At 36.3% G+C, this 15,168-nt stretch overlaps 1 protein-coding gene across 1 annotated transcript in view; it reads right to left on the bottom strand.

Moving 5' to 3' along the window:
• The window catches only part of LOC139122923 (Golgi-specific brefeldin A-resistance guanine nucleotide exchange factor 1-like), a 50,970-nt gene extending 36,760 nt beyond the window's left edge, over positions 1 to 14,210 (bottom strand). Inside the window, 2 exon segments of the mRNA XM_070688795.1 lie at positions 10,928 to 10,994; positions 13,914 to 14,210. Coding sequence (XP_070544896.1) covers positions 10,928 to 10,994; positions 13,914 to 14,027 — 181 coding nt within the window. The 5' untranslated portion in view covers positions 14,028 to 14,210.
• Positions 14,211 to 15,168: the final 958 nt, after the last annotated feature.

Here is a 15,168-nt window from a genome sequence, read left to right as displayed (position 1 = left end):
ATAATCCATGTCATCAATATATTTAGGACAATGATTTATAATGCCCTTTGTTATGCAAATACAACTGTCAATTTACAAACATGATTACATGTACATGTACAGGCACATGCTTGTTTCTTCCAGCAATATACATGTACAGTAAAGATATAAGTAGCTGAGACTTTCATGATTTTTGTTTCAGAGAATTAGGACAGTTTCTTCTTCTTACAAGAGAATATTGTTATGAAAAATGTTTATTAGCCTCGAAAAATGCATGGCACTGTTCCCCATGCAGTCTTATTGTTGACAAGTGAACTACCGGTATAGTCTAGCTTAACCCTTTCACCACCATGGTTTAAACCAACTGCATTGTTTTCTATGGTAAAGTTGGACTTCTAGAGAGGGAAATGGGGGTGGACATGTTAAAGTCAGATGTCAATGACAACATTGAACATTACACATGTGCAGGTCAGTGGCAGGTGCTACTAGTGCTTTATAAGGGGCCGTCGATTTAAGCTGTCGCACGACAAACGTAATTCATTTGTATAGGGGGGAGGGGGTAAAAGCTCATTTCGTTTTGTGTGCGTCAAAATCGCATAAGGATTTTCGTATATTGCTTTTTGAAGTGCGACTTTGCGGCGAGAACCTTCGCGTTCATCGAGAACAGAATGACTACAAAATACGGAGACAAAAAAGACAACGAAAAGACATACATGTGAAATAAAAACTTGTATGCTTTTTCAAAGTGAAACAAGTACATGAAACGTTTCCCTACGTACGAAATACATTGAAATATTCTGTCTCAAAAAGTGAAATGCGTAAAGTGAAGGTTTATTAATTAATGTGCACTTCCGGTATTTTTTCATGGGCGTGCAGTTCGGAGAGGTACTTGTGGGTTTGTCAGAATCGGCATCATAATACGAAATTGATTTCGCATAAGAAGTTTCGTTTTGAGGGGGGAGGGAAGGGGTTTCAAGTAAAACAAAGGAATTACGTTTCTTGTGCGTCAGCTTTTATTATCGACGGCCCCTTAGTTGAACCTGATATTTGCATGAGAAATGTTTCACAACATGCTTCATATTGGCCTGTTGGAACAGGCAAAAGTTCATACATGTATCTCTTGCATTTCGGCTGCTGTTTTTTTTCAAACCCATCGATTACATGTGAGGTGGTCCAACTTTGCCATAGAGAATGACGAGATTGTGTCAAAGACTGGTGACGGGTTAAAGGCCTATGTCAGGCATGATATTGCCTTGCTATACAATTTCAATGGAAAACAACAGGCTATGACACCTTCAACAATCCTATCACAGACTCGATCAAACTTGATCCCAGGGATCAAGTCCCCAGCCTTTAAACCACATACAGGACATCCAAAACTACATTTTGAACAATACATATTTACAAATACACATACAAGTACGCCAATGTTGATACAAATGCAATGTGACTATCGCAATGTAAATACTTACAGCCATATACATATCTGGAAAACAGAGAATTTAAAGAAAATCTCAAGTGATAGAAAATGGTCCTGTGAAAGCTATAAGTGTACATGTACACTGTATGCACACACAAGGAATAAACACAAGATTTGCATGTACATACTGAACATTATAAAAAGCAACATACATGTGGCCTGTGGGCTTTTATCTCAATCTTTTTGCCGACATTCATTTTCCCCCTGACATCTAATTCCGACATGTATCAAATGTCATATAATGCTTTTATTATTTCATATGACCTCTGATATTTACATGTAGTTGTCAGGAACTTCAATCGGATATATTTCTAATCCTCTCCTATGATCATCTCATGGACAAAGACAAAACTGCTCATACATGTACATACTGTAAAGCTCAAGAACGTGTGAGCGGTTGTATGCAATTCCTGACAGCAATACATGTATAATACATGTACATTAGATGTACACTGTGACACTGTGCTAGCACTAATATTGAGAATTCAAGAATCTACAAAGAGATACGCGTACATGTATGTAAAGTGAACTGATCAATGTTTTACATTCAGTACTGCATGTACACAAAAGTCACTACAGGAACCATGTATTTTCTTGATCTATGACAATATTTACCTTTTGATGGATGCAAAATTGTTCAAATTATGAATATATTGGAAAGTGGGGTACCTTGACTACATTGTATAATCGAGTTATCTGTATGTTTTCCTCTGCAAGACCTTGATTTTTGTTAAATTTTCAATCCATGGAAAAGTGTTTTCTGTTCAATCTACCGTACATGTATTAAACCAAAATACAAGTAAACTTCTTCAAATTAGTGTTGATCATCAAAGTGTGACAAGAGGTTTCTAAATTCTGCTATAGGTACAAATGTAAGTTTGTAGAGCCATTATAATACTGTATGACATATGTCAGTGTTACTGACATTCTATCAATTCCCACACACTGTACTCACTTTCTTCAAAATAATTATCATGAATAAATCAGCTGCCTCTTTGCACAAAACAGAATGCACTGGACAACAAATGTTCATTATCTAAAACCAACACCACATGAATTTACAAATTTACTACTTGTTTAAATACTTGAACTACATTTAGAGCTGCTTCCAACAGGTAACAGTTTTTCCCGGGTCACAATTTTCACTGTGCTTCATGAAAAATGTGCATCAAAAGAATAAATTAATAAAGTTGTTTACATCATGTTAGCGTGAAATGAAATACAGATTGTGTTATGCTTGTGCTGGTTATTATTCACATGTGACAAGGAAGCTGGCGGTTTGTTAGTCGGTTGTGGTACCGTCACAGACTGGATTAAACCAGTGTTCGTCCTTGTATAGTGTTTTTCATAGACCTAATCAGTGCATACCGTACTCGTCCGAGTATAAGCCCCTGCTCGTGTATAAGCCCCCCTACTGATTTTAGAGGATTTTAGAAAATACATTACATCCGTGTATAAGCCCCTACCCTAGTGTAACTCAAATACAGAAAGGTTAGGAGAGTATATTTGGTCATTTAACTTGGTAAAATTACTTTTAGATAATAAAGAAACTATTAAAAGATGTTAAAACGATGGGAAACTGGAGTTCCCTTGACAATATCGTAAGGAAAATGACACGTTTTTCCAGTACTATCTTGATTCTTTGACCCTGCTCACCCCGTCGCCTAAATAGAACAGTCTCACTCACGTCAGCCATTGTTCATTTTCATTCACGGCCACGATGTTTTCATGCTTGAAACATGCAGTTTCTTTTGTTTGAAGCAATTATCCTTTCATTTGTGAAGACTTTTCCTGGTGACTATTGCAATTTTCACTGCTATGTTGTTGTTTTCACAAGATGTAGACAGTTTGATATTGGAATATTGAGTTGCCTTTCCGTGTGGGCAATGCATGCCTGTTCACATTACTGTTGATCAGCAGCATACATGACGTCTTTGTTTCAAGTTTGGGGGTTTTTTTGACACTGAAATTTCACCAAAATGTCACTTCTGTATTCAGAGATTGTACAATCAATTTCTTTGGATGTGTAAGTCGATTTTGAAAGCGATAGAAAGATCGAGTGGTGTTGAAAAAAATCGTGCATAAAATTAGCATAAATTAAGCGTCCATGCCAGATAACACAGGGTTGCTCGAGTATAAGCCCCTCCCCTAGTTTTACCGCTGTTTAGTGTTGCCGAACCGGGGGCTTATACTCGGACGAGTACGGTAAGTACATCTATAATGTACATGTACATGTATATTCACAAAGGGACTTAAATCATCCTTGACGTGACCGAACAACAATTTTGCATTAGTTTCCTCAAGCTAATGCATTCAAGTACCAGGGGGGACATTAGACGAACACATCACTGCTTAGAGACATCAGCAAGGTTTCTAACCCAAGAACAGACATTAGCAAGGCATCTAACCCCATCATTATCATCAGTGTTTGGCTATTCATCCAAACAACACGACAAACAGGATTAACCTGAGATAAAATTTGAGCCAATTCAGTGAACTGTTAACAGAAAATGGCTTATTTTCGCCACTGTCAGTAAATGCAACATATATAACCATTACATTCTAGGTACATTTAAAACGAAAAATGCTGAACGGCAAAAAGGAAAAGGAAAGACGCCTACATGGTGAACAGCAGGCAACTGATATTTGAAATTGTTCTTTTGCATTCTTTAGTTCTTTCAATTTCATTTTCATGTTACAGATAACCTTTAAAACACAAAGCTTTGAAATATTTTTATTCCCATGAGGGCATTAACTTCTTTGGTAGATTAATTAAATTTTCATAGTCAGGTACACAATAGATATTTGTCCCTTCGTCAAACCCCATACAGGGATGCAGAAAATTTTGGTTACAGGTGGCAAAAATAAAAGTACAGGCAGTTACAAGTACATGTAGTCTATGTGCACATGAATTTTGAGCAAAATGTCCTGATTTTTTACTTAAACTAAATTTTCACAGCCGGCAAATTTTAGCTTACAGCCGGTCGTTTTTGCCCGCTGTCGGCTATTTTCTACATCCCTGCTGTACACCAATCTCGATATTGCAACTACAACATAGATAACAATGTGTGGGTGGCCTTATCAATATTTGACAGTATGTATGACTTCCACTAGATGCAGGGCAAGAAATATCATCTTGTGATAATCACTGGATTTCCCTAATACTGTGCGTTGTATCCTTGAAGTTTGTGAGAACACTAGCTATTGTATTGTATTCATGACATATGCAAAAGGTTAATAACAGACTAGACATGGTATTTGTTGTGTTTTCTCCCTGTATGATTTGCTGCCATGCATTTCTCAATATCTTGACATTCAATTTCCCGTCATTTCAGTATCTTAGTCATGTGATTAGACAAGTATTAAAATGACTTTATGATATTTACAAGAAAAACATGCCATAGCGGAAGATGAAAGATGAGACGTATATTGAAATGATTCTCAAAACACATTGATGCATGTACTGTATGATCTATGACCTACATGTACGTACAGTGTATGTGCTGTGTACTATTTCCGTTAACAATATTATTCAGATTCATAACTTTAAGTGAATACTCTCCGACTGTCTGAAGCTTCTGTCTGCATATGTAAAGTATGAAAGCCACAATCAGATATGGAGTTTCCGCAGATAAAAATGTTTTCACACTGTATTGAACAGACTCCTTCATTTGCTCCATGTACAGTATGTGGGAGCAGCGTTTGGTTTTACTGACTGATAGCTGTCAACCATAGTACAACAAGTCATCGTTGATGACACAGTCCCCACTTGTTAATGGGTATTTTGATTACAGGTCCTCAGAGAGGATAGAGTCCTCTTCATTAGGTCTGTGATAAAAATACTTTTGAATGAATTCGTTTGATACATGTCTGAGTTATGGTTCAGGACATGAAAAAATCGTAATAAAATGGTCGCACAGTGGCCATATTGGATCGCATCACAAAACAAATTGATGTGCATAGCTATGACATTGGCCGATGTCCTTGTACCAACTTTGAATAAAATCAGTTGAAACATGCGGATATGCCTGAGAAATGGCTCTGTACATGAAAAAATCGTAATAAAATGGCCTCCTGGCGGCCATATTGGATCGTATCACAAAACAGATTGACGTGCATATGTATGACATAGGTCAATGTCCTTGTACCAACTTTGAATAAAATCGGTTGAGATATGCCCGAGTTATGGCTTTGAACATAAAAAAAATCGTAATAAAATGGCCGCAGAGCGGCCATTTTGGATCGTATCACAAACAAATTACGTGCACAGCTATGACATTTGTCAATAACCTTGTACCAACTTTGAATAAAATCGGTTGAAACGTGCCTGAGTAATGGCTCTGTACATGAAAAAATCGTAATAAAATGGCCGCCTGGCGGCCATATTGGATCGTATCACAAAACAAATTGACGTGCATATCTATGACATTGGTCAATGTCCTTGTACCAACTTTGAATAAAATCGGTTGGAACATGCCTGAGTTATGGCTCTGTACATGAAAAAATTGTAATAAAATGGCCGCCTGGCGGCCATATTGGATCGCATCACAAAAGAAATTGACATGCATCTGTATGACATATGAAGTAATCCTTGTACCAAGTTTGAATGTAATCGCTCCAGGCATCTCTGAGATATCTGCGTGAACGGACGGACGCATGCACGCACGCACGCACGCACACACGGACATGACCAAACCTATAAGTCCCCCCGGACGGTGTCCGTGGGGACTAAAAAGACTTATTAACGATGACACAACAACGCTAGTTAAATAATTATGGGAAAAATTGTACAATTAAAATCTCAGTCAGATTGCTAGAATAATTAGGTTAGTTTACAACTGTTGATTTTATTTTGCCACTTTAACCCTTTTCCTGCCAGACAGTATTACTTCCCCATCAGCCAAGTCAGTAAAAAGCGGTATTGAGCCAAAACATGACGTATTTTCACCCGCTTGGCTTGGCATGTTATAGCATCTTTAGTCCAAAAAAATCAAGTTTACAGTATTTATGTTTTCAACAGCCTTCAAATGTACAGTATTATGTTAAAATACACCATATGGAATATGTTGTGTTTCATTAATTTTAACCATCTTGACCTGATGGTGAAATATGGACTTGGCAGGAAAAGGGTTAACAGTGATATGCATACAGTGTGTGTGATTTACTGTAATTCCCAAAACTGCCTTCAAGGCAGTTGACAGATACCTTACAGGCATAATCTGGGCAATTGGTCAATATGTAATCTTCTTTTTGTATACTGTATAACTCACTGACAAAATAAATCAGTGACATTTATATGTATATGTCATTCTGAAGTGATTACCCATTGGGAATTGCCTGAAATATCTTACAGCATTTGCCATGATGTCGCAGCTTTCAACATCAAAAGGAAATTTATTTTTGAAATGGGGAACGTTACAAATTTCTTGTTATTATCAAATAACAAACTTCTACATATGTCGCCTGTTGCTTTGAAAAACAGAATTTCACACTTCAGAAATGATCTTTTGATTCAAGTTTGACAAATGATACACGAGGCATTCAAGAAATTAAATATTACTTAAATTTGAGTAAGATAGCCAGGTGGCACACCGATCACCAATTTCCATACAAAGAAAGCTAATATTTTGCACTGGTGCTATAAAGGATGACTGTTTGTAGATTGGAGTGAATGCTGACATCCCTTTAACAAACGCAGTTTGGCCTAAACCCATTGTTATAAATGCTGATTGTAGACCTACTTACATTGAAATAGGGGTGAATACCAATTGTACCAAAAATCAGCTCTATAAAACAATGCATTGTAGAAATGCTATGAACATCTGCCCAAACAATTTAGATACCAGATGCCTGTGCCTCAGGGACAGATAATCAGATTCAAAACTCGACTGATTCTTTTATGGTCTATACTGGCTTTTGTGAAACCTGCAGAGAATTACATTTTTAATAACTATTTTGTTTTTTATGAAAATTGAAAACTCTGTATTTTTTCTCACCGAACACTGTCAATGAATGGTGACCATTTTGAATGTGAAATATATGAATATAAAAATTGTAGGTAATCTGTTTGTTTAATCCTAAAATTTGTGAGATACTCATGCAATTTTCACGTAACCCCTGATGTTTTTCTTTATTATGAAGGAGAATATGAACAGGTGTTTAAATTTTTTTGTTTCTGAGGTGTGTTTTAGCTGAACTGTTTCAGAAGAGAGCCAGACTTTTCTACCGGTATGCCCCCATTGTTTCAATAGAGTGGAGCAGGTATGTACACATGTATTTCAGGGTATTATAGAATGACGCGGTTATGGCATTATGCGCTGTCTTTAAAAAAAGATTTGCAATTTTACCATCAAATGTATTTAGAATAAATGAATTAGAATGACTTTGAATTTTACATAACACAAAGTATATTACAATACAGTCTTCAATGCCACCAACACTCACAGCAATGTCCGCATGCATTGATAGAGTGAGTGAAAACAATGGTGACTGTCAGTACATCAGGAAATATGAATACAATTTTGAAAATCTATTTCCTCAACTGAGTTTAATTTGCAATTGAAATTTGTAGATCAACATTTTGATAATGCACGCAGCATTCTAATAATAACACTCATAAAGAGTACAAGTACCTTCATGAAGGGGGATGGGGTGGGGGAGGGGGCAGGGTATCATCAAAATATCTCCAGGCTGTTGATATGGTTTGAACTTTGAAGTAATTCTACTTAGCTTCTATAGATACCTTTCAGATAGCATGTGCCTCAATATCAAGTTTTAAACTTTTGCATGAACTTCCTTCAAAGAAAATTTAAAACTACTTCTTTTCATAACCGACAATAACAATTTGGGAGATGTCAACAAGAGCAAATTTGAACTTTCAGAGAGGATGATAGTGTGAGCCATTTCAGCCCTAGTTATTACATGTGCATATTCTACACATTTTTCTCATTTGACATTCACGAAACATTTCGACGAATGACTGTAGTATGTTGAATCAATTTGTTAAATAAATTTATTTTATTTGTTGAATAAAACGTGTACGGATACAGACAACAAAACAGTCTTGACCACAATACCAAGCTGCCATCTCTTTCCAGTTCAGAAAGACCTCCATCAACATTAATTTTGGTATAATGCATGTTACCACTAATAATCATGCATGTACCAGTATAAATGACCCTTTCTACAGAATGTCTAAGCCTGACCCAGTTGATCACAGGACATCATGTAACATGTTGGTAAACAGCATCCATGTCTTTTTACTGCAATGTTGATCATGTTCAACTATTTGCTACAGATTTGCAATCCCACATCTACACTATTCTTCCCTGAGAACACTTCTTGGATGAAGAATCTTATATATTTCAGAACATGAAAGTTGAATATTGAAATATGTTATGCAATGATGATCGGTGTGTTAGAGTTCTTCATGTATATAGTTTATCAATGCTGTGTAAAGAGGCACACATTTTGACCTTTTTTCACAGATCAATTAACTACACTACTGTGACCAAGGCTTGTGGTTCACATCAACAGTATACTGTTCAGTGCTGAACTCTCAGCCAGAAAGGGTAAAATCTGCACCAGACTAGATTTTCACCTAAGGTGAAATCTCAGGTGGCAGTCGCACAGGAGAGACTTGATGAAGATAAGAGATGTAAAGATTGAATTGACACTTTCAATGCTTGAGATCATCCTTTTGAAGTGGAAAAATACCTTTCCATGAGCAATGAACATACTTTAACCCTTTGAGTGCTGTAATTTATTCCCACCAAAATTTTAGTGCAACATTTTACCAATTTTTGTGATTTTTTCTGCGATTTTTTTTTATAATTTTGGACCAAATGGACGCCGCATTTCATTGGCTACAGTTTTTTATCAAAATTTTGGCAAAAATCTGAAAAAAATTTAACGCGATATAATTGACTTTGGCGTTCAAAGGGTTAATTGCATTGTGTATGATGACTTGTCTGTTTGGTAAACAGATCTTTGTAAACTCCATAAACCATCAATGATGTCTTGGTAAGCAGATTTGAAGATGAATATGTCACAGCCTATGTGAATAGGTTATGCTGGTTGTACAAAAAGGTTTGAACAAGATTACACTTGTGACCTGAGGGTATACATTTGGTATGCTTTGCACTACAGAGACTGGTTCACTGGGCTTTCAGTATAGCTTGGAGATTACAGTATGCCGATTATCACATACATGTACTAATGTACACATACAGTATGCTGTATATATGTGTAGGATGTTTCACTTCCGCATTGGGTTAGACTTGGTAAAACAGTCGCCTTGCACGAGCTAAACCTAAGGTTGTAATTGACAGGCATAACAAGATGATAACAAGCTTCTCTACTACCTTGAGCTACGGCTGTTATCGTTTAACATTTGACATACATGTACATGTACATGCACCTAACAGAGACAGACAGGAAGTCATACAGATATGAAAATGACTGATGGCAAACGATAAAATCATTATGAAAAACTGTTTTTCTGGGTATTAAAATATGAACATAAGTGTGACAAATGAAAGCTCGGTCTACTCCCAGGCCTTGGAATGCATAAGCAGATTTGGTTAAATTGAATTTTAAATGATCAAACCTTGGGTATGGACTTTCTGGAAACGTATGACTACAAGGAAGGCCATGACACACATGTTACTTTCAAGGCACATGACAAGTACAAAATATACTATTGTGTCACACAATAGCAATCTCCATCACATGTTTTCATATAACAAAGGTGCCCCTGTTTAACCCTTTTCCTGCCAAGTCCATATTTCACCACCAGGTCAAGATGGCTAAAATTAATGAAACACAACATATTCCATATGGTGTATTTTAACATAATACTGTACATTTGAAGGCTGTTGAAAACATAAATACTGTAAACTTGATTTTTTTGGACTAAAGATGCTATAACATACCAAGCAAAGCGGGTGAAAATACCTCATGTTTTGGCTCAATACCGCTTTTTACTGACTTGGCTGATGGGTAAGTAATAGTCTAAATACTGTCTGGCAGGAAAAGGGTTAATTTCACTGACATGGCACTTCTGATGCAACAAAATATTACATATTGGAGGGACTGGTACAGTAAACAGCCAGTAAGAAGAACTTTCCAAATGTACTCACTGAGGTCAAAACTAGCATCAGATGGACAGTATGCTGCATAAACGTACATATTTGGGACATGTACATGTAGGGCCATCCTTCCTGATGATTACAATATTGAGGGCTTCGTTTCACAATGTGTTACATTCAACCTTGAGGCCGTCAAAACTGTGAAATCACTTTGTTTTAGGGGCAATGTAATAGAAAATACTGTAGAACAGCTTTGTATCATAATTTACAAGTTACTGAAAGCTAGGAAAGTCTTCATCCCTTGCATCCTAAAACAACTTGAGAAATAAATGACAGTTGTACTGCATGGATAAACAATCACATGTGGACAGCTACTTACCAGAGATGTTGTTGATGACTTCCTTTAGTTGAGAAAAGCTCCCAAGTAGCGGGTCTTGATCTTCATCCTGAAAATATAAATTTATAATCTTGAACGAACTTGAAGCTGCATCTTGTTGACATTAAAATACCTTACAATATTCTCATATGTTCTTTGAATTCTACTGATTAACACCTTTCCTGCATTCAAGACAGTGTCACGTCCCCATCGGGCAAGTCAGTAAAAAGTGGTATCCAGCCAAAACCATATGTATTTTCACCCACTTGGCTTGGGCTGTTATCGCCACTTTTGTCCATACAAATCATGTTTACAGTATCTATGTTTTAGGGGCTTTCAAATATTAAATCTTTTATTAAAGTGTGCCATATGGGACATGTTTTGCTTCACTAGTTTTCACAAACTAGGATTGACAGTGAAATATGAACTTGCTAGGATTAGGGTCTTCAAAGCCTTTCACTGCGTTATAACAACATACATTTCTGACAGAATTAGTGAGCAAATTTAGCAATTTTCACCTCATTTTAAAATCCTCCCATTTCCAAATACATAACTGTACTCTTCTGTCAGAGTGTCTCCATATTGCAAATAGGAGACAGAATATACATAACGTGCATGTGGATGACATTCAACACCATGTGTTCCAATGGATGGCAACATGCAGTTTCTATGAGGATTCCAGTACATATTTGCACCATGTCCAGTGTTTGTGTTCACCCAAATACCTATGTATACATGTACATGTGACAGTCAAAGCACAAGGTGTATGGCTTCAATTTTACAATCACTTCACCATCAGTGCAAATGCCTGCCAATTTTCATTCCTTCATTTCACCCAGTTTTGATATGTATAAGCCCACAGACTACAGTATAAGCCCACAGACTACAGGCAAGACTCTTTGAAAGTAAGTGTGGAAATAACACAAAAAGTGGCACCTACATGTACATGTAATGAACTTTGAAACAGATTATCAGAAATGAACCGTGTGGGACGGAAGCGTTTGCCAGCTTTAGCAGAAACGTTCAGTGTTAAAATGCTATGAGAAGATTTCAAATGTTCACTATTGACAGTTTGTCAATGTTGGCACAGAATCAGAACCATGATGAAGCCTGCAAACGCTTTACATGTAACAGTGACATACTGCAATGTTACAGGAAAGTATATGTAAGTGTAAAGTTGTCAATTTGTCTCCTTCAGAACAAATGTAACATACATTTATTCACTCACATAAAGTGGCAATTTTTTCCAAACTTTTTCAACAGAAACATGTTCTGACTATTAAAGATTCTAAACATCAACCCGCACTAAAAGGGCACAAGTTTAAAGTGTAAAGGTCATACTAAAGTAATGACAGTCTTTTTTTTAGGGTCTATGGTCCAACCTTTGATTGTTTATTAAGCCACACAGCCTACATGTACATCTACACTTACATAAACATGTATAGTGTACCTCTACAGAACATGAATTCATGTGTGAATTATTTTGTACGATATAAAGTACAATTGAGGAATTTCTGCTGTGTTAAACATGTCCCATACACTACAGCGATGCTAACATACCATTTTACTGATATGAAGTATATTTTCTGTTGTTGCTACATAATTTACAAGTAAGGGACAGTCAACTTGTATGTTTATTGTTTATTATTTCATTCTCAACTTGAGATTATTCTGAAGGGTCACATGTACCTGTCACATTATGTAACCCGTTCACCCAAACAATCAATTACAGGCCAAACAGGTTGTACTCTTGAATACAAACATACTACTAAATTTGATTTTATATTAAACTTGATGACAGCCAATGGCAAAAACGAAGGATAAAGCACCACTGCTTGGTAGGTAACTGTAATCAAATCCTTTATGGCAGATATTTTCCACACCTCATACATGTACATCATTACATCAAAGGTACATGTGTATTCATGTATGTATGTACTGGTACATTGTACATGAATTCACAACTGAGTGCTTCTGTCATTACAAACTTTACCCTACTATAATTTTTCTAATATGATTTCTGAAATAGGTACATAGGTCTATCATCAGGTATGGGTACTATTGTCAGAAGACTGTATGGGTTGTCGATGAGAAATGAATATTACTTTGCACATAAAATGTTATATTACGTACATGTAGACACAATTGTATAGTCCTTTTCTTGACTAAACCAAATCTGTCTGAAATGTATTTTTAATACTTAATAAAAGAAAAGAAAGCTGTCTGTGTTACAACTTACAAGATAGACCATGAGGATGTTGTGAGCTTATGTAATTGCTTTGGATGTTCAGTCCTCAAATGCAAAAGGTCCAAAGTACATGGTGTATCCTAACTTCAATAGACAGATTTTTTTAACTTTAACTTGATCACTGCTGCTAATTTGATTTAGCTATCAGTTAATTATTCATACGTATTTGCATATTCTGAAAGGGGCAGATTTTTCAGCTTTATCTTTCAACAAACTGGTTTAAAATCTGAACACAACTGCCACAGTAAAATAAAGGATTAGAAATCAAATAAACAGTCAATGTCAATAGGGACCAATGCCAGAATCAGGGATCGAGGACAGCAGCTCTGCAGAGATGCAGCTCTACAGACGATCACATGTGTATGCTGACTGTCAAGTTCAGCATACAGGGCCAGTCTTCAATCCGTGGCCCTTGCAAGAGTTCTAGTTCACATCGACTATCTACACATTGTCAGTCCTTTGTTTTCCTTTAAAATTATAGTCAGTTAGTCAGTTTCTTTTGAAATGAAGGTCAGGAACAACCTGCACCTTTAAGTGCAACTACAGTATTGTAAACAGGGCTACTTGTATGTGTCACAAACACAAAGTTGACAGTGTTTCCCCTCAACCACAAGCTCAGACACTTTGAAACCCACTACATAATTGTTTGAATCAATAATCAATAATAATTTTAATCATTAGGGTTTTACTTCAGCGAGCTCAGTGTGGATTGATAACACTCTCACAACTACTGTACATTACCTGTGGACTATGAGAACTCCATCTTGAATTTCGTCTCATTGCTGTTACCACCAGGGACATCTCTCCCTGGACGATGTAAATTCCATTGGGAGGAGCTGAAATCTTCGTTGCCATGTCGACTACAGATAGGTGTCCAAACTTATGCACCAATAGGTTTGTTGGTTTCTAAGCAACGCATAACATATCTTCCGCAAATCACACCATCTAATTGGTAATCAGTGGCACCACTGTCTGTCTTTGATGTTTACTGTGATCAGTCTTTCATAAGCTGGCACAATACTTGGTATTCTGATTGCTAATCCATTTATGTGGCAATCGAATGAGATCCGTAGTTTCTAAAATTGAAAGTCCACTGAAGATGATAAAAATCCAGGTGTTTTCTGGAAATAAAAATAGACACATTGAATAAATCAAATCACACCATACTGAACAAATTCACAAAATTACACAGTATGGTACTTGTCTTTCACAAACACAAATCAGCTCAAACAGAAGCCTACATTGTACATGTGATAAGTTTTACAAATTGCATTGATAATGAGGAAAGCACTATGATAATACTAACACACTATACATGTATGCAAGCAGGAAATATGAATGCTGCACAGTAGTTGGCAAATTTTTTGGATGAATGTTATAATCTACATCATATTAATAGTATCAAAGAACAGCAAATATACACATTTCTAGATGATGAAAACAGAGTCTTGGACCCTGTCACTGGAAGATGCTGGGCCCAATTCTCCTTTTGAAAGGAATAACGTATGCTTAGTTGAACCTTCCACTTTGTAAAGCAGCTTGGCCCCCTAGGATGATGTTGTTTTGTGAAAGTGATCTGTGTGGGCCTAGTGCTCTTATTATAAATTAACCTATTCTAATTCTATTTTGGATTTTAACATTATACAAACAAAGTATCAATCAGCTAATCCCAAATGAACCAGATTACTTTATATAATTATTGAACTATAAAAATGAATAAAAAAATCCTGCTGGGGTAGTTGTCATATAAGTATTGAAAAGGAACATAAATTTTGAAAGCAACACGCTTTGTACATTCAATTTTGTTGACCTCCAATCCAAATGTTGGCTGACCCGTTGGTACAGCCACTGTTCATCTTGACAGTTTTCGAAAGTGTCACAGAACCATGGACAATCTTTCGCAATGTATTGTACTACATTTACATGTAAGTGTAACGAAATAAAACTGAAAACGCACTATCAATACTTGTACAAACATAAATAATTGATTTAAAAA

The sequence above is a fragment of the Ptychodera flava genome, chromosome 22, assembly GCF_041260155.1.
Source record: "Ptychodera flava strain L36383 chromosome 22, AS_Pfla_20210202, whole genome shotgun sequence".
NCBI classification, from domain to species: Eukaryota; Metazoa; Hemichordata; class Enteropneusta; family Ptychoderidae; genus Ptychodera; species Ptychodera flava.
The sequence above is the reverse complement of the archived record's forward strand: the minus strand, read 5'-3'. Positions and strand labels throughout refer to the sequence as shown.